General features: G+C 36.8%; 1 protein-coding gene across 1 annotated transcript in view; it reads left to right on the forward strand.

Moving 5' to 3' along the window:
* Positions 1–20,707, forward strand: part of AGMO (alkylglycerol monooxygenase) — a gene marked incomplete in the record, with an annotated part of 412,025 nt that overhangs the window by 7,737 nt on the left and 383,581 nt on the right. The window contains 1 exon segment of the mRNA XM_027768353.1: positions 8,998–9,149. Within this exon segment, the coding sequence (XP_027624154.1) occupies positions 8,998–9,149 (152 nt within the window).

Genomic DNA, 20,707 nt, shown 5'->3' on the forward strand with positions numbered 1-20,707 from the left:
CTCTTCCGAAATCCAGTAGGCAGTCCTCCTAGTCAGAGTTTAGGCCTGAAGTTATGAACAGATATTTCTATTTATCATAGTTAAACACAGTGTATCATATGTAGATAATCTGCCTTCCTATCAACTACTTGCATTTGTGATGATGAAAAATTAAAATTAATTTAACAAAATGTTTTACCAAATGTATTAAAAGAAAAAAAATCTATCTGAAACTTGTGAAATATCCCACTACTGACTTAAATGTTAACGAGTGAAAAATAATCACATTTCTTTTTTTTTTCCCCCTCTGCTTGTTTAAGCAGAACTCAATTTTCAATCCTTCATTAGAAAACCGGGACCTCAATTTGTTACTTCCTTCCAAATGTTTCTGCTTCCATAAATTGCATCCTCCCCAGAGAAGTTTTATTCCCGATATAAATATCTACAGTATGTTTGTTTTTAATGGGTTCATTTATTCTGTTGAAAAAGCAGATTATAAATCAAATTGCAATAGGTTGGAGGGATAATTTAAGTAGGTAAATTTTCAAATAAAGTTGGGGACACTCCACTTTTAATACATATGGGTCACTGCCAATTTTTACTATAGAGCAAGCTCCAGAATGTTCAGCCATACATATGCACACTTTTACTGGCCATGCCTGCCATGGAATTTTCCATTCCTGACAAGAAAGTTTCAATTCATTGAAAAAAAATTTAAAGAGAAGGAAATTAAATTTCTTTGAAATACTTTTGACTCCTTAGGGTGGGGCTGGAGAATAAAAGAAAATTGTGTACTGGGGTTTTATACTAGATTTGAGCATCAGGAGCAATACTACCTTTGGCAACATCAGATTTCTAGTAAATGAGCTCATATCATGTTATATGATGAAGTTAATAAGCAGTTATTCATTGTCCAAAACAAGAGAGAACTATGTAATGTCATGTTAATAATATTTTATTATGAATATTAAAATATTTTGTTAACTTAGAACATCATTTTTAACACACTCCTTGTAAGAAAAGTAGATGTAAAAAACTTGGTTGGTTAATTATATTTGGTAGGAAGCATGTCTCATTTCCTCTTAACTTTTACCTTAGAAACCTTCTAAATAAGCTTTGTCTGTTATTATCGGTTAAACGTCAGAGCCTTGTTTTTAGACTAACATTCCCTAATGAATTCAAGCTTCATTTGCTTATCAGTCTGGATTTACATGCTCCTGTAATAGAGTAACACATTTTGCTACAAAGAAAAGGAGGTAGCAAATTTATTTCTCCCAAACCTACCACATTCTGTTTACAGAGGTTTATGATTTTATTATGGTTGTAAAAAAGAAATTAATTTGAGTGTCTCGTGCCATGCCATTTCACAGTGAGACATGGCAGTGCCAGCTTTATCTGTTTGCAGAAGGTAGAGGTGGTGTTACCTATCTTATTACAGAGCAAAAATCAATATTCCACTAGATGGAGCAAAAGTGGCAGCAGCTCTTCAGAAAGGCAGTGTAAGTTCCTGGGTCAGGTTGAAGAGATTTTTGAAATAAATAACAAAATTTCTCAGGAAAATGAATATATAAATTTACGCATAACTTTCTGGAATTGTAAAGAATTTTTATACAATAATTAAACATTGATCTATTTTCTGGCTTATTAAAAGATGATTAGAAATAAAAATGTTTATAGTTTTATTTCCCTTCAGTTTTGTATAATCTGGACAAATCAAACACTAAACGTACCTATAATGACAATAATGACAGTATAGATTGGCAGATGTCTGAGTCAGGGTATCTAATGTCACCCACTCTGAAAGTTGCTTTGAAATCTTAGCAGTTTGTAATGAGAATTTTCCTTAAAATCCACTTACTTTCTTAATGACAATGCCATGAGAGCATTTGAGTGCTAGATAATTTTAGGGTCTATTCAGCTGAATGTTCTCATATCTTCAATTAGCCTTGATGCATTGAGAGGCTGAATGGCATGTTCAATAGTCCATGTCTCCTCTTGGCAATGGGTAGATTCAGACTGAGATGACCTTGAATTCTAGAAAGCTTGTAACTCTCAACCCCATGTAACATGTATTTATAATTAATCAATTATTATTTTTACTTTATTAATTTGTTTTTTATTATTATTTCAATTTCTTTTATATATTCAATCACACGACCTAGCTTGCAAAGTGAAAATTCCAACATGTGTACATTTCACACCAATCCAATTGATGATACTATAAGGTTATCCCTCAACTGATAATAACCCATTTCTTTGTGCCATAAATGCCTTGCCTCTCTATTTTTCTCTTTAATGTCCTTGCTCAGACACTACTCCTTCACCCTTCCTCTTCCCACACTGTATCTGGTATTCACAACCATTTATTATGTTTCTATAATCAATTATCTTTTAATCTCAACATTATAACTAAATTTCATTTTTTAAAAGATCTGGAGTCAGTATGAATAGTATTAATAATTGAGGACCTTACCAGCTGTTTACGATAACTGAATATTGATAGGACGAATTCCTAGTCATGAGAGAAAATGTTATATAAAACACATAAAGAATCGTCTCACTAATTAGAAACATAAGCTACCTTTCATTTGCCAAAGATACTTTAGACCCAAGAGAAAACTACTATTTGTGGAAACTTATGAAGAAAATAGGACAATGGGAGAAAGGTTTCTATGTACATGGTTGCTAATAAGAAGATTCTAAGGTCTATATTTAGGTAAATTTTTTGTCTCACATTCAAACTTAAAGTATTAATATAAAAGATATCTCATATTTGGTAATTCTAAGCCCTGTAGAATACCCAAAATTCTATGTCCACATGATAAAATAAACTTATTATATACATACATATTATACATGTCTCTTCCCACAAGACGGGGTTGAGAGGATTTAAGCCTGAATTCCAGAGTGCAGAGTCATATGCAGGGGTTACAGAGTGGGAAGATGGGGAGGGTGGAAGAACTGGGAATAGTAAGAAGAAGGAGCTTTGGTTTATGATTCAAGGTCTGGTGGGAACATTTTTGAAAATGTAGGTGCTATTTCCTGCAATCAAGGGCTTTCGAGAGCTTGATCATCATTTCCCAGCTGTATCACTTCAGAAATTTGTTTTTAGTTGTGGGCACTCCATGGCTAAGCTTTCACAGGTATAATGGAAGAGGATCATATTCTCCTTGCTGATAGAGAGCAGGGAATTTAACTCCCACAGCTTCCCCCTTTTCCTTTGCCTTGAAGAAATTTTGGCTTTATGCTAAAGTGTGAAGGGAAAAAAAAGGCCTTGACTGTAGTATGTCAGGCATATTTCAGCTCTATTTGTGTCAACTCTAATAAGTCAATTGACAGTGTACTAAACTCAGTATCTGCTCAAGACCTGACGCCTGTACAGGAAATAAAATGGTATTTCAACTGCAGGAAGGTTCTCTTTGTTTTATAAATGGACATTATTCAGGGACTTTTTCCCTTTTATTGAGGTATTGGTATCCCAGTGCCTATTTTAATGATCACTGTAACTGACAAGGAAGATAACACATTTTTTGGTTAATTATATTTGGTAGGAAGCATGTCTCATTTCCTCTTAACTTTTACCTTAGAAACCTTCTAAATAAGCTTTGTCTGTTATTATCGGTTAAACGTCAGAGCCTTGTTTTTAGACTAACATTCCCTAATGAATTCAAGCTTCATTTGCTTATCAGTCTGGATTTACATGCTCCTGTAATAGAGTAACACATTTTGCTACAAAGAAAAGGAGGTAGCAAATTTATTTCTCCCAAACCTACCACATTCTGTTTACAGAGGTTTATGATTTTATTATGGTTGTAAAAAAGAAATTAATTTGAGTGTCTCGTGCCATGCCATTTCACAGTGAGACATGGCAGTGCCAGCTTTATCTGTTTGCAGAAGGTAGAGGTGGTGTTACCTATCTTATTACAGAGCAAAAATCAATATTCCACTAGATGGAGCAAAAGTGGCAGCAGCTCTTCAGAAAGGCAGTGTAAGTTCCTGGGTCAGGTTGAAGAGATTTTTGAAATAAATAACAAAATTTCTCAGGAAAATGAATATATAAATTTACGCATAACTTTCTGGAATTGTAAAGAATTTTTATACAATAATTAAACATTGATCTATTTTCTGGCTTATTAAAAGATGATTAGAAATAAAAATGTTTATAGTTTTATTTCCCTTCAGTTTTGTATAATCTGGACAAATCAAACACTAAACGTACCTATAATGACAATAATGACAGTATAGATTGGCAGATGTCTGAGTCAGGGTATCTAATGTCACCCACTCTGAAAGTTGCTTTGAAATCTTAGCAGTTTGTAATGAGAATTTTCCTTAAAATCCACTTACTTTCTTAATGACAATGCCATGAGAGCATTTGAGTGCTAGATAATTTTAGGGTCTATTCAGCTGAATGTTCTCATATCTTCAATTAGCCTTGATGCATTGAGAGGCTGAATGGCATGTTCAATAGTCCATGTCTCCTCTTGGCAATGGGTAGATTCAGACTGAGATGACCTTGAATTCTAGAAAGCTTGTAACTCTCAACCCCATGTAACATGTATTTATAATTAATCAATTATTATTTTTACTTTATTAATTTGTTTTTTATTATTATTTCAATTTCTTTTATATATTCAATCACACGACCTAGCTTGCAAAGTGAAAATTCCAACATGTGTACATTTCACACCAATCCAATTGATGATACTATAAGGTTATCCCTCAACTGATAATAACCCATTTCTTTGTGCCATAAATGCCTTGCCTCTCTATTTTTCTCTTTAATGTCCTTGCTCAGACACTACTCCTTCACCCTTCCTCTTCCCACACTGTATCTGGTATTCACAACCATTTATTATGTTTCTATAATCAATTATCTTTTAATCTCAACATTATAACTAAATTTCATTTTTTAAAAGATCTGGAGTCAGTATGAATAGTATTAATAATTGAGGACCTTACCAGCTGTTTACGATAACTGAATATTGATAGGACGAATTCCTAGTCATGAGAGAAAATGTTATATAAAACACATAAAGAATCGTCTCACTAATTAGAAACATAAGCTACCTTTCATTTGCCAAAGATACTTTAGACCCAAGAGAAAACTACTATTTGTGGAAACTTATGAAGAAAATAGGACAATGGGAGAAAGGTTTCTATGTACATGGTTGCTAATAAGAAGATTCTAAGGTCTATATTTAGGTAAATTTTTTGTCTCACATTCAAACTTAAAGTATTAATATAAAAGATATCTCATATTTGGTAATTCTAAGCCCTGTAGAATACCCAAAATTCTATGTCCACATGATAAAATAAACTTATTATATACATACATATTATACATGTCTCTTCCCACAAGACGGGGTTGAGAGGATTTAAGCCTGAATTCCAGAGTGCAGAGTCATATGCAGGGGTTACAGAGTGGGAAGATGGGGAGGGTGGAAGAACTGGGAATAGTAAGAAGAAGGAGCTTTGGTTTATGATTCAAGGTCTGGTGGGAACATTTTTGAAAATGTAGGTGCTATTTCCTGCAATCAAGGGCTTTCGAGAGCTTGATCATCATTTCCCAGCTGTATCACTTCAGAAATTTGTTTTTAGTTGTGGGCACTCCATGGCTAAGCTTTCACAGGTATAATGGAAGAGGATCATATTCTCCTTGCTGATAGAGAGCAGGGAATTTAACTCCCACAGCTTCCCCCTTTTCCTTTGCCTTGAAGAAATTTTGGCTTTATGCTAAAGTGTGAAGGGAAAAAAAAGGCCTTGACTGTAGTATGTCAGGCATATTTCAGCTCTATTTGTGTCAACTCTAATAAGTCAATTGACAGTGTACTAAACTCAGTATCTGCTCAAGACCTGACGCCTGTACAGGAAATAAAATGGTATTTCAACTGCAGGAAGGTTCTCTTTGTTTTATAAATGGACATTATTCAGGGACTTTTTCCCTTTTATTGAGGTATTGGTATCCCAGTGCCTATTTTAATGATCACTGTAACTGACAAGGAAGATAACACATTTTTAAAATGATAACAAGGGACCAGCAGTTAGCATAATGGCTATGTCGCTGGACTCCCATGTAGTCGACCACAGTTTGTGTTCTGGACCTGGTGGCTTAAACTCATGCCGGGCATGTGTGCGTGCTTGACCAAGATCCCAAGAGGAGAATGGAGGACAAGGGATTGCGGAGTGGCCATTCCCCCTGGGGGGTGATTTCTCGCTTTTTGTCTCTATCTCTCTCTCTGTCTTTCTGGCGAGCGCACACATTCTATAGCAAAAATCTCTCTCAAATCGCGTTTTCTTGGGAGCGCACCCAAGTTTTAAGCAAAAAAAAAAAAAAAAAAAAACTCTTTAAAAATAAATAAATAAATAAATAAATAAATTACAAAACCTTTCCAGGATAGGTAATTGTGTTTTACCTGTTCAACATCTTGCCCTTCTGACTTGTTCCTACACTTAGTAGATTCTTAATAGGAATTTGTTGAATGATTGAATGAATCTGTGGATGGATCTTCTTTGACACCATTTATTAATGCTTACAAGAGATGCTATAGATTATCTCAACTTTCTATTGTACTATTAAGTTTTCATTTTTCTTTCTGGATTAGTTATTTCCAAAAGTCATTATGACTGGTAGCAATTTTGCTCCTCAGGAAGCATTTGCCAATATCTGGGAACATTCTTAGTTGTCACAACTGGGGAATCTAGTAGAAAGAGTGAAGGGACATTACTACTCATTCAATAATGTACAGGCCAATCCCTTACGGGAAAGAATTATCTGGCCCAAACTAGCAATAGCATCAATGTTAAGAATCCCTAGTGGCACCAGCACATGGCCTAATAGTTAAATCACTGGACTCTCACATCATGTGGTCAACCACAGTTGGGTCCCAGACCCATAGCTTCAAACTCATACCAGTAACATGTGTGTGCGTGTCCTAAATCTTGAGAGGAGAATGGAGGAGAAGGGATTGTGGTGTGGCCATCTCCACTGAGGGGTGATTTCTGGCTTTCTATCTCTTTAGTGAGTATAGATACCCTATCACAAGAATCTCTCCTAAAATAAAAAGAATCTTTAGTTAGAGAAATTATTAGCTTAAACCATATAAAGTTGATATTGTTCACTTTACTCTCTATTCATAGACAATAGACTTCTTATATTGAGTAGATGTTTGCATGGGACAGCCTTACACAGTAACAAATTACACTGTTTACATGTTCGTAGAGGCACTATTGAAAAGTCCTCATATAAATATATCAAAGTTACCAATCAAGCTAACTCCCTTCAAAACAAAATTTGTTCTAACCCTCTACTCCAACAAATAAGCCTGATAAAAATTTGAAAGGCAGGTTTTAGATGTCCAGTTCTTTTATTTATTTATTTATTTTTTTAGCGGTTTTTGCTGTAGGGTGCGTCCGCTAGCCAGAAAGATAGAGGGAGAAAGCAAGAAATCCTCCCCCAGGGGGATGGCCACACCACAGTCCCTTCTTTTCCATTTTCTTCTTGGGATCTTGGGCACATACCTACATGAGCCCCATGTCAATTTACACCACCGGGTCTGGGACTCGAACTGCAGTCAACTACATGGGAGTCCAGCCTCATAGCCATTATGCCAACTGCTGGTTCCAGATGTCCAGTTCTTACATTTGTAGTTCTAAAACTCTGTTGGTGCCCTTGGCTCATGACCCTCCTTGTCCCATGTGCAATCTCACACACATATGTGTGGATTTCCTAGACTGCTTGTCCCAGCTCTGTCTACATGTCCAAAAACAGCCACACTTGGCCACCAGAGTGGTCTAGAAGTTTGCACACCTGCAAAGACTGTCCTCAGGAGACTGGACCAGGAAAGGGGCCATGCAATCTTTGCAAACACACTTGGGGCCACTTTTGCAGGGAATTTTGGAGTAAACAGAGCTTGGCCAGGTTGGGATTTTGAAAGGGGTCCCAGATGGGCAATTTCTTTGGGTCAAGGATTTGCACTCAGGAGCAAAACTATTTCTTTCAGCCACGTAATCACTAACTGGAAATTGAGTTTTAAGATATGGTAATAGGTATACCTGCTCAAAACTGCGAGTATGTGAGTGATGGGTATTAATGCTATATGAAGCAACCCAGTGTTTTATCTTACAGTTTAAACAGTAATAATTTGAGGCATTCAAAATATGAGACTCTAAAAGCACATTTTATGGAATCAACATATTTGAAGGCAGTAGACAGTTTCTAGTCCTCTTTAAAAATGTCATCTATAAATTTCTGCCTTTTACACTTACTTTTTAAAGTATCCTTAAATTGTTCTTTATTAAGATACAGAAATGACAATCACAGAAAACAAGTTGTTATGTTGTATGGGATCCATGAAATGTATTTTAAGAGACATTTAAAAAAGAAATAGTCTTTTAAATTCCATGAAAGTGAGAGGACAAACAGTTGCATACCTGATGCCTATGGAACAAAAGAAAACATCATGTGAATCACCCTGATCTAAAGGAAAGAAAGTCTGTAAAAGACATGGTAGAGCAATAAGAAAGAATTTTTTATAGGATCTCTCAAAGATATAGTTTTTACAAATGAATATAATGGATCATCAGAAAAGTTGTGATGTATTTTTGTTTTTCTATACATTAATGGGTCACGACTTTCCTGATGATCCAATATTAGTTGTTGTTTTTTTCTTTTTTTGGAGAGGTTTTTGGTATAGAGCATGTGCGCTTGCCAGACAGAGAGAGACAGAGAGACAGAAAGCGAGAAATCTCCCCCCAGGGGGGATGGCCACACCACAATCCCTTCTCCTCCATTCTCCTCTCAGGATCTTGGGCACGCACGCACAAGTGCCCGGCGTGAGTTTAAGTCACCAGGTCCAGGACTCAAACCATGGTCGACCACATGAGAGTCCAGCGACATAGCCATTACGCTGACTGCTGGTCCCCCAATATTAGTTTTTAAATATTGTCTAAACTGTTTAAGAAAAATATTATATCTACAATGCGGTATAATCATTGCTTGTGAATTTTGTTTTGCAGCTTGTTTTTTAGGAGCATTGAACTGACCAGTTATGTTTACATCTGGGACAACTACAGGCTCTTCGACTTGCCTTGGGATTCTCCATGGACTTGGTATTTAACCTTCTTAGGAGTTGACTTCGGTTACTACTGGTTCCACCGCATGGCCCATGGTAAGTTGCACATGAAGACTTTTTGTTTATGTTTAAGTGTGTTTGTTAAATAGTAGGTACTCAGTAAACATTTGCTGAGTAAGTAAATAAGTGAATAAGATAGCATATTTTACAGGATATAAAAGTGATAAAGAAAATTTATTTTGAAATTTCAGTGGGGGAAATATGAAAATGGTTTTCCAAAAAAGTGTCAACTTATTTTAGGTACCTTTTTCTCACATCTTGTGCCCAATGTTTTTAAAAAGGTTAGAAAATGATGGCATTACTTTTTAATGTATTGCTTTATATTATTCATATTATGCCATGCTGCTAGAGTCTACAGACTTTTGCCAACAATATCAAACTTCACAACACAATTATCAAGAGTCATTCAGAAGTTTCCTCACAGACTTCCTACCCACCTTCTCAGAAGAACTCTGTAATGGCATGGAATTCTAAGTAACATGCACTCTTAAGGCATGCTTGATTCAATTGCTTGACAATGTCTTCACATTATAAATGAAAGTGAAATCAGCTAGGCACTGACCATAATGCAGTTCATCTTGACCAGAGCTTTGCCAACATTTTCCTCTTATGCGAAGCCCTCTTATTACACTGGTTCACTGAATTTGGTTTTTGGCACCCTTAGCTGCATCTTCCAAAGAAATGTTTTGTTACGGAAAGGAAAATGGAAGAGTGGGAAATGCATGACTGAGCCTGAACCTCTATAGGGATTGGTAGGAATTGAGAATGATTGTAGAGCTAAGGTAGGCAAGTGGGCCCTGGGGAGGAATAGGCATGCCAAAGTATTTCTAAAGGGAAGTAGAAGAAAATACTAATTTTGAAAACCTACAGAGGAGGAGAACTCAGGATTTCAGTGGGTGGTTAGGTTTAGTGGGTGGGGAGGAAGGAAGGAAGAGGAAGAAACCTGGAATAATAATAATAAAAAAAAATAGACGGGAGATGGAAAGATGAGACCTGAGATCAGGATGAATTACTGAGCTGTGGGTGTAGGAGGGTGTATGACCAAATATCCTTCCCAAGCAAGGATGAAGGAAATAGAAGCAGCGTAAACAAGTGTTATGCTCAAGGCTGCTAAACTTTAAATATGGCATTGTTTTTGTTAAACACCTTAAACATGTGCATTTAATAAAACTGTGATGAGTGTTAATTCATTCAAATGATTCAAAGTGAATATATAAGCTAGAAAAGTTATTTATTTTGTATGTGATAACTTTTCTCTTTGGAAATAATGTATCAGCCCCTGACATGATTTCCTTGTATATAAATGCAAGAGGATACTCCTAAATCCAGCATAATTAATACGAAAATATGGTCTATGAAAATATGGTCTGTTTGTATTTTATTTCAAAGTGGCATTTTTTCCCCTAAAATAAACTTATTGGCAAACTTCCTTATGCAGCAAATGCAATTTTTATGCAGAAAGCATTTACATTGTATTACTTAATTTCAGGAAGCTTCTGATAGCATACTGTCCTGTATAGTTGCTTTTGTTTGAGAAATCTGCAAATTTGCTTAATCTTTGAAAGTCCATTATAATAGGAAGCAAGAACCGGCAAACTATCAAACACAAAACTTCTAAAAATATGTTGATTGTAAGATAGGGAAGGCAATAAGATAAAATGACATTTAAAATGTGGAATCAAGGCTATTTAAGTTATGCTTCCCATTAGAAAAATTTGAATCAAATCCAGTGAAGGAGGCAGACATTAAAATATTTTTGAAAACCTGGAAAAACACTCACAGCCTCTAGGCTATGGAGTCTAATCATAAGTTCAAAGAGTTTTGACATAATGGAAAACCAGTGGGAAAAAACTAAATTATATAGCTAAACATGTCAACCTTCATTATGAAGCTTGATTTTTAAACTACATGTAAACAATAGTATTAAATATTAATACAGATTTTTAGAAATCTATAAATACAGAGGGATAAGAAAAACTTACAATATCAAATTTTTAGAGATGCTTTGATTGCTGAGCCCAAACTGAATAACTAGTCAACTTTAATCTACCAAGAAATTTCAATAGTTTCAAAATTGAAAAGTCATCTTAAAATGAAAGCCTTGGAAAAAACACATTTTTTTCTTTGTAATGTATTACTTTCTGTTCCACTACACTCCATAAAATGATACTGTATAACAAATACATATATTCCATATCTGTAACTATGTTAAATGCTCTGCATTTTGAAGAAATAATATACATTTGAAATTTTGTCTTTGCATATATTTAAATAATTTCCGTAGTAACCTAAATCATTGCTAGGTATTTTGTTGTTTTTGTCATTTATTTATATTGCATACATGTTGCATTTTCTAACATTTGGGGGACAGTTTGGTATTAGTGAAAATGACTTTAATCTCAAAAATTTGAATTCTGTTCTGCTGCAGTAACATGTGCTGAATGTTGCTGCTTGGCAGCATGGGGCCACATGGGAGACCCTGGTTAGACTCCCAGCCCACTCGAAAAAGCTAGGTTTGGTGGTGCATACCTATAGTCCCAGTTCCGTGAGAGACTGAGGTTAGAGGAGCATGAGTTCTTTCCCAGCATGGACAATATAGCAAGAATCTGTCTGAAAGACCCTGTCATGATGGCATGTGCTCGTGGTTTTAGCTACTCAGAAGACTTAGGCCAAAGGATTGTGTCAGAGCAAGGTCCTGTCTAAATGAACCCCCCAAAAAACCCAACAAAATACCACATAAACCACTAAAAATAAATTGAATTTTATCTCTATCTCTTAACAAAAGAACAGAGAGATTTGATGTATATATTTTATACAAGGGATCTTCAAAAAGTTTATGAAAAATGTGTACTATGAAAAAAACTATGCAATGATTTCAGAACTTTTCTATACCCAAATTAGCTTGTACTTTAATTCCATTTTCCACAAACTTCTTGAAGCCCCTTCTTTTTCATTTATTTTCCTTTGGAATGAGAAAGAAATGATCAACTATTGTCAAGTTACAGGAAAACAAGAATAGCATAATAGTTTCCATGGAGTGTTTTTATGACTTTAGAAAGAAATACAGAATAATAAAATGAAATAGATCTTAAATTACAAACAACTTCTTGTAAGCTTATCCTCCAACAGAAAAATGACACCATTAGTTACACCAAACATGTAAGAAAAACGAGTAAACATTTTATATAAACATTTAAAAAATGAGTAATTACTGCAAGGGGGAGAATAAGAATGATGCTTCCAAGGTGCTGATAATAGATCATACCTTGTCATGCATGATGTTTATATGTATGTGTGTGTGTATGTATATATATATGAAAAAAATTACTTAGTTGTACGGTTAATTAAAATTCATGCACTTGCTCTATATATACTTGTATAAAAAGTTAAATGAATAGGTAATGCCAACAATATGATTTCTTGGTGAGTAGTTTAAAGTCAGAATGACATAGTAGGTGACTGTATTTAAAAATAAGAACCAAGAAATTATGATTTGTAACTATAAGCATAAACATGTGACCGCACAGTTTTACTTGTATCAGTTTCCATGACCAAATGATGGGGTAAATACCAACAAGCTCATTATTGATTTATAGTTTCTCTTCTCCAAATTGAGGCTTCTTTGACCTTCCTGTGTTATCAGAGCTGGCCACTATAGACATTCAACCGTTGACTGCTGACTTGATGTTAGTCTTAGCCAATTTAAGTGGCTGGAGGGAATGCTATAAAGCTATAACATGAGGAAGAGACTTTGCTTCCATTTCTCAGACTGCTGTTTTTCCATCTGGCACTTAGCAGCATATGTAAGGGACCTCATAATGTTCACTTCATGGCCCAGGTATTACCTACACCCTCTGGAAAGGTTCTTTGCCATTCACAGAGCCACACAAAAGGATGAGTTTCAGCCCACACCCTCTGGGGGTATGGAGTATACATACATACTCCTGCATACTCTAACAGGTCTCCTTTGTCACTAGAGAGGGGTAGCCACAACCTCAACAGGGACACCTAAGTCTTTGACTTGGTAGTGCTATACCTATGGCTATATGTGGAGGGACCTTCTTAATTTATAGGTACCCATTGTACCTGTCTTATTCTCTCTTCCTCAGTGGTATAGGCACTATCTATATTGTGTACTACTGAACTACTCTTTCTTACTTCTTTTTGTAGTTAACTACTTTTTACTAGTCAATAATTCCTTATATAACTTTTAAATTACTGGTGTGGTTTCTGTCTCCTGATTGGACTGTGACCGGTACGGGCAACCTCCCCCTTACACTATATAGGATCATAAATTACAGTTCAAGAGACTATACCTTTTACCGTTCTACTATGAGACATCAATTATGCATTTCAGTTACAACATAATTTAGTTCAGTCTTGAAATAGGAAACTGTAAAATTGCTGTAAGAGACAAGCTATCATATCCCCTCAACTCTAATTTTTTAACGCAATAATTAAACTGCGTAATTAATTTTCTAGTCATCTCTTTCTGTGCCTAAAGAAAGTAAATGATTGCAGGGAGCTCTCAAAAATAGATAGAGTCTTTGCCATATCCTTTGCCCTATTGCTTCAGGGCATGCAAAAACACTAAACAAAGACATAATCTACTGCTGGGCTTTTACAGATAGAAGAAAGCTGATGTCATCCAGAGAGGGCCAGGGGAGGCTTATTTAGAACCCTGAGGTGCTACAGCTGAAGCACCAGGCTTTGCCTTCCCTATAAAAGAATGAATATAGCGTTCTCCAGCAGAGACGCAGGGTCCATCTGATCCCCGCTTTAATTCCTCAGTCCTTTCTCAATTCATAGCACTTCCCCTTGGGGTATCCTATCTCTTTGCCTTTGGGCTGGAGCAAAGGGTCACAATTTTGTGTCATTAGCTCTGAACATTTGTTCTCCTGGCTATATTGTGATTGCAACCTTCTGTGTGTGACTTGTTAAATTTCTAAGTTTTCATTTCTTCCTGATCTTTCACAGGGGATGAATTTAGATCATCCTAATTTTGATCATTGTTTAAACAGAGAAGACATATTGATTGGAAATTATATTAACTTGTGATAGTGCCAGATTACGGTCTACATTGGAGAATATATCACATTCGGCTGTCTTTTTTTTCCTTTTTTTTTTTTTTAAAGCTTGTAGGATATACATAATGATTTTTATAACTTTTGTCATACATTGTGCCTCCTTTATTCTAAAAAATACATCGTGATTGTGTTCTTATTAGATCACTGAAGGTGAAGTTCACTCTGTTTGCCGACTTGGTCCCATTCCTCGTCCCTTTTGTCATAATCCTGCATTTTCTCTCAGCTTTTGAAGGAGTCATCATTATGAAGCTTTAGAATTCCTATTGACTTGCTTTTTTTTTTTTTCTTTTTTGGAGAGGTTTTTTCGCTGTAGGGCGCGTGCGCTCACCAGACAGACAGAGAGAGACATAGAGACAGAAAGCAAGAAATCACCCCCCAGGGGGGATGGTCACGCCGCAATCCCTTCTCCTCCATTCTCCTCTCAGGATCTTGGGCATGCACGCACATGTGCCCAGCGTGAGTTCTAAGCCACCAGGTCCAGGACACAAACCGTGGTCGACTACGTGGGAGTCCAGTGACATAGCCATTACGCTAACTGCTGGTTCCCCTATTGACTTGCTTTTGACCTTGCTTTTCATCATTTTTTTTCTGAAAACATTGCACCTATATTAATCATTTTCTTTTAAGTTTATTCCATTTATAGTGGCCATCCCATGTGTAATGTTAAGTGTTTGTCCATAGCAGCACTTAAAACATGTATGTACTGAGAGGTGACCATTATTTCCCTTCAAAGAGCCCTATTTGAGGGAGTCTTTCTATGAAAAATAACTTAGATTTATCACAACAGCTGCAGTCTTATTATTTTTTTTTTTAAGAAATTTTTGCCAAAGGACGTGTGCACTTGCCAGAGAGACAGAAAGTGAAAATCACCCCCCAAGGGGCATGGCCACACCACAATTTATTCTCCATTCTCTCGAGATTTTGGACACCCAAGTACATGCACCCAGCATGAGTTTGAAGCCACCAGGTCCAGGACTCCAACTACGATTGGCCTTTGAGAGTCTAGTAACGTAACCATGATGTCATCTGCTGGTCCCTGCAGTCTCTTTTGGTACCCTTAAATTCCATGTGTAGTTAATATATGAAAAGTATATTTAAAACCAAGATTATGGCTATCATCAAAGGATTATAGAGAAGCCATACTTTTGATGATAAGGGTGTCAGAAATCCTCGTTGGCCTATTTTTGAACATTGACACTGATCTGTAGAAATACTTGGAAAATATTCAGGATTAGTTGGGAGACAATGAGAATTAGCTGTGGTATTATTTTTAAAGGGATTGAAAAAAAAAAAAAAAGCTGTGGAGCTGTCACCCCGGTCAGTGGTTAAGACAGCTGAATCCCAAGTGGCCAAACCTAGGGTTCAAGTCCCACAACCAGCATCTTGAGAAGTACACCAGGCATGTGTGTGTGTGTGCATGCCCAAAATCCCAAAAGAAAGGAGAGACAGAGAAGAGAGTGAGGTACAACCACTCTGCCTAGGGGCACTTTCTCTCTTTCCTGTCTCTGTCTCTCTGTATCTCTGTGGTGAGTATACATACCTTCTAGCATTTTGTTTGTTTCTTGGAGAGGTTTTTGCTATAGGGTTCATGTGCTCACTAGAAAGACAGAGCGAGACAGAGACACAGAAAGTGAGAAATCACCCCCTGGAGGGATGGCCATGCCACAATCCTTCTCCTCCATTCTTCTCTCGGGATCTTGGGCATGGACACATATGAGCCTGGTGTGACTTTAAATCACTGTGTCCGGGACTCCAACTGTGGTCGACTACATGAGAGTCCAGCGGCATAGACATTATGCTAACTGCTGGTCCCTCTAGCATTTTTTTTTTAATCAAAGGAAAAAGAAGCTGTGAAATGAGTAATCAGTAATGAAGCTGGAGGGTAGAAATAGAATAAGATGGTAAGCCTTCATTGACTTTTGACTTGCATGAGGATGCAGAATACACATTGTTTTTCTGTTTGCCCTAGAGCACAGCATGCTTGACTCTCAGACAGTAGAAAAAGCATAGAAGTTTAAGTCACGATATCTAGGAATGCATTTCTGTGAAACCACTTATCACAACATTATCTTGTGATTAGCCAGTCTGAGATAGGTTTGATGGATGTTATTCACCTCTTAATTTTATGAAGAAATTTTAATGATGACCGGCTTGAAAATACAAGAACAAAATTAATATACACGAATAAATGTGTATTGGAACAAAAATATTTGAGCACAACTATTTTAGATCACAAAATGCCAAATTGACTAGAGCCCTACACTTTTTCATTTATTAAACAATTACAATGGTGACTGAATTTAATGTTACCATATTAAAATAGCATAAGAAAAAAGATTGTTATGTGAAATACTAAGAGAACACACAGTGAAATGATGGTTCTTTGAGTAAATAACACGGATTTTATTCTGTCCTTAGAAACTTCATTCATGGATCCATTATCCATTCATTCATGCATTAAATTTTTTTCCACAAATCTTTAAGACTATCTGTCTTTTTTTTTTTTTTTCTTTTTTGCCATGCGATGCATATGTTCACTGGAGAAGCAGTGAAAGAGATTAAAAGGGAAAGTGACAAATCACCCCCCCCCAAGGGGATGGCCATGCCACAGTCCCTTCTTCTTCACTCTCCTCCTGGGATTTTGGGCACATGTACACACACATGTACTAGTGTGATTTTCAGGCTCCGAAGTCTGGGACTTGAAACTCAGTCAATCATGTGGGAGTGCAGTGCTACAACCACCACTCTATTTGCTGGCCCCAAGACTGCCTATCTTATACCAATCCTTCAGTAGGCACCTGAAAGAGCTTGCTTATTAATAGCTGTGATCATTGATTGTTTATTCTACTGTGGATCATAAATACCAATGATTAATTACAATAACGATAGGTGGATTACATGGATGATTATGTAGTGAATTAAAAATGGGCAAAAGAAACTTGATCATTGTCACTAATACTTAAATTTCAAAATTTCTGAATATGTTTAGTATACATAAAAAGCAAATGCAGCTTGGTTTCAAATTCATATTCCTTACATTATACTACTACTACTAGTAATACATACAATTGAAATCAGGGTTATTGAAAGCCATTGGAATAGGTGTAGAAGTAAAAAGCGAAGATTCTATGGCCAGGAATCCTGAGCTCCACCCCAAATATTGCCAGTTCTTCACCGACACTGGGAACCATGAGTCCGACATCTCAGTTTTCTCATGAATAAAATGGGAATAATTTGAATACACTTCACAAGACTCAAAGCTTAAATGACCGAAACTTACTACAGTGACTAGTACATAAACCACATTCAAGGGGCACTTGAACATGGTTTGAATGAATGTTTATTTCATTGCTAAATATTAGACATGGTGTTTTATGTTAATAACATAACATTCTATATTATTTTATTGCTAGAATTACCCTATAAGATAGGCATTTAGTCCTTCATCAGACATTAAATTAGCACCTATTATATGCTAGGAAACTTTTTCACTGCAAGGAATTCAGTAGTGAACAAGTAAAAATTGCTAGCTTCATGGAACATACATCTTAATGAGAGAAAACAGTCCTCTTATGAAATATATATTATGGAATATAATGCCAAGTAGGGACACATGCTACAGGATAAGGAGAATGAATTCAGCAGTCAGGCCAGGCCTCTCTATCTGGCCCTTGTAAGGAGGTAGAAAGTCAAATGAGGTGCTCAGCAGGTGGCATGGTGGTTAAGATGCTGGACTCTCACGTGAGTGACTGTGGCTCGAGTCCTAGACCTAGCAGCTTTTTCACTTTCTCTCTCTCTCTCTCTCTGAGTGCACAAGTCCTACAGCAAACTAAATAATAATAATAATAATAAAATTAAATAATTCTTTAAAAAAATTTTAAAAGTTCTAGAGTCAATACACGCTGACAGGCACTGATTCCCTCATGAGGGGGCAATGCATGCATTTATCAGATGAAAACCAACCTGGTCAGCATCCTCCTAGTCCCAGCCAGGGGGCAGGCACTGGTAGCTTTGGTGACTCTAGATAACCTCAGACTTAGGTAATCTCATGACCCCTGTGCTGCTGGCGACCAATTTGAACAACGATCAACTTTCCATGATAGTCTCGTTACCTACCATGGAAAATAACAACAACAACAGAATAAAAATAAAAAAAGAAAGTCAAATGAAGTGAAGAAGGAAACATACGCATGTATAAAAAATGAACTTTTAAGACAGGGAAACCTGCAGGTGCTAAGTACACAAGAAGGAGATGTGCTTGGTACATTTGAGAAATACCAAAATTACGTGTGGAGAACTCCATAAGGGACTGTGGAAGATAATCAGGGGCCCGGTCATACAATATTCTGTAGGATGGTAATAATGAAACTGGTAAATCAATCCCAAGATATGCTCCCCAGTCTATTTATTTTGGATGTAATTCAAAGCCATTGGAGGATATTTAGGAATAACATTCATTTATTACTTTGAGAAATATTTATCAGAGACCTACCACATGTCTTCACTGGCTTAGACATATGGATCTTAAAAACGGAAACTATTTATGAAGCGTCCCACCTTGATCTCATAATAATAAGTAAAATAATATTAATAAAGTAGGTGAAAAGGAGGAATGCCAGATTGATGTGGTTGTCATAATTTTGTATAGAAGTGATTTTATATAGCAATGAATGTATCCAGAGTGATCTCTGACAAAATGTTCTCTGGGTACGGATCTAAAGTGTCCTGAAGGACTGAACCCTGTGATTCAGGGACAAAGGAAACCCAGACAAAGGGAACAGAAAATGAATGCAAGGCTCTGAGACAGAAACAGAGCTGACTTATTCGAGGAAATGTGAGGACTCTCATGCTAGAATCAAGTGAGAGAGGTTAAATTCGTAAGGGAGGTGGACATGACAGATGTGGACAGGGTAGGCAGGATATGCAAAAGCTGAGGAATTATTATAAAGATACTAGCTTTTTTTTTTTTTGGAGAGGTTTTCGCTATAGGGCGCGTGCGCTCGCCAGACAGACAGAGACATAGAGACAGAAAGTGAGAAATCACCCCCCAGGGGGGATGGTCACGCCGCAATCCCTTCTCCTCCATTCTCCTCTCGGAATCTTGGGCACGCACGCACACGCGCCCGGCGTGAGATTTAAGCCACCCGGTCCGAGACGTGAACGGCGGTCTACTACGTGGTAGTCCAGCGACATAGCCATTACGCTAACTGCTGCTTCCCGAGATACTAGCTTTTTTTTATAGTGAGTCGAGAAGACCATGTGATTTGTGTTTTCAGACCATTGCTCTGGCTCAGTGGATTTGAAACTTTATATATCAATTCATCGTAAAAATTAAAATTTACATTGTAACTGTCACCTACACATAGTTTTTTGAGAGAGTATTATTCCACCTGTATTATGCACATGTCTAATTTTGTCTTAGCCAATTTTATTTCACTTAAAAATTCTATTCTGGATATAATAGATTGATTCTACAACCTAATAATACTTAGAAATATGTTTAAGATTTAAAACATTCAAAGCTACATGATTCGAATGCATTTTCATTAATCCTTGCCGAAGTATTCCCAAACCAACTTTTTAAAAAAAATCTATTTATTTTAATTTGATTTATTCCTTCATTTATTTTACTTTGACCAGAGAGAGACACAGAGAAAGAGAGGGAAAGTGAGAAAGGAAGACACCAGGTCCAGGATTTGAACCGTGGTTGGCTATGTGGGAGTGTCCAGTGCCTTAACCACCATGCCACCTGCTGGTCCCCTTCCCAAATCAACTTTTAGTTGCAGCCCTTTAGATGGTGTCTTAGGTGTTTTCATACCCCAGGCTAATTAACTATATTAAGATGTATAGCTGGGGCCAGCGGATTGCATAGTGGTTACATCACTGGAGTCCCACATGACTGACTGTGATTCAAATCCCAGACCCAGTGGGTTGAAAACCACAGTGGGCTCATTTGTGTGCATGCCCAAGATCCCTGGGAGGAGAATGAAGAAGAGCTTGAGGTGTGCCCATTCACCCTGGAGGGTGATTTCTCACTGCTCCCCCTCATTGGCACACTCTCTCTCTCTTTCTATCTCTTGGGTGAATGCACATGCCCTAAGGCAAAAAACTCTTTAAAAAATGTGACTACATATTTCCTTTGTAAAGTGAAAAATAAATAGTATACATATAAGTTTATTTTTCAGGTAAGTGATACTAAGACCTTTTATAAGAAAGTTAATGATCTGGAAGTTGATTGCCTTAAAACTATTCTTATATTAAATAACTTTTGCATTTTTTTAGGTTTTTGCCACAGGGTTTATGCACTCATCAGAGTGAGAAAGAGACAGAAACAGTGAGGGGGAAAATGAGAACCCTTCGGGGGACAGCCTTGCTGCAATCCCTTGTCCTCCATTCTCTTTCTGGGATCTTAAGTGGGCACACACACATGCCTGGCATGATTTCTGAGCCTGGTTCCAGGACTTGAACTGCAGTTAGCCATGTGGGAGTCTGGCCCCGACTGCAGTT

The sequence above is a fragment of the Tupaia chinensis genome, unplaced genomic scaffold (assembly GCF_000334495.1).
Source record: "Tupaia chinensis unplaced genomic scaffold, TupChi_1.0 Scaffold145916_1, whole genome shotgun sequence".
Classification (NCBI taxonomy): Eukaryota; Metazoa; Chordata; class Mammalia; order Scandentia; family Tupaiidae; genus Tupaia; species Tupaia belangeri.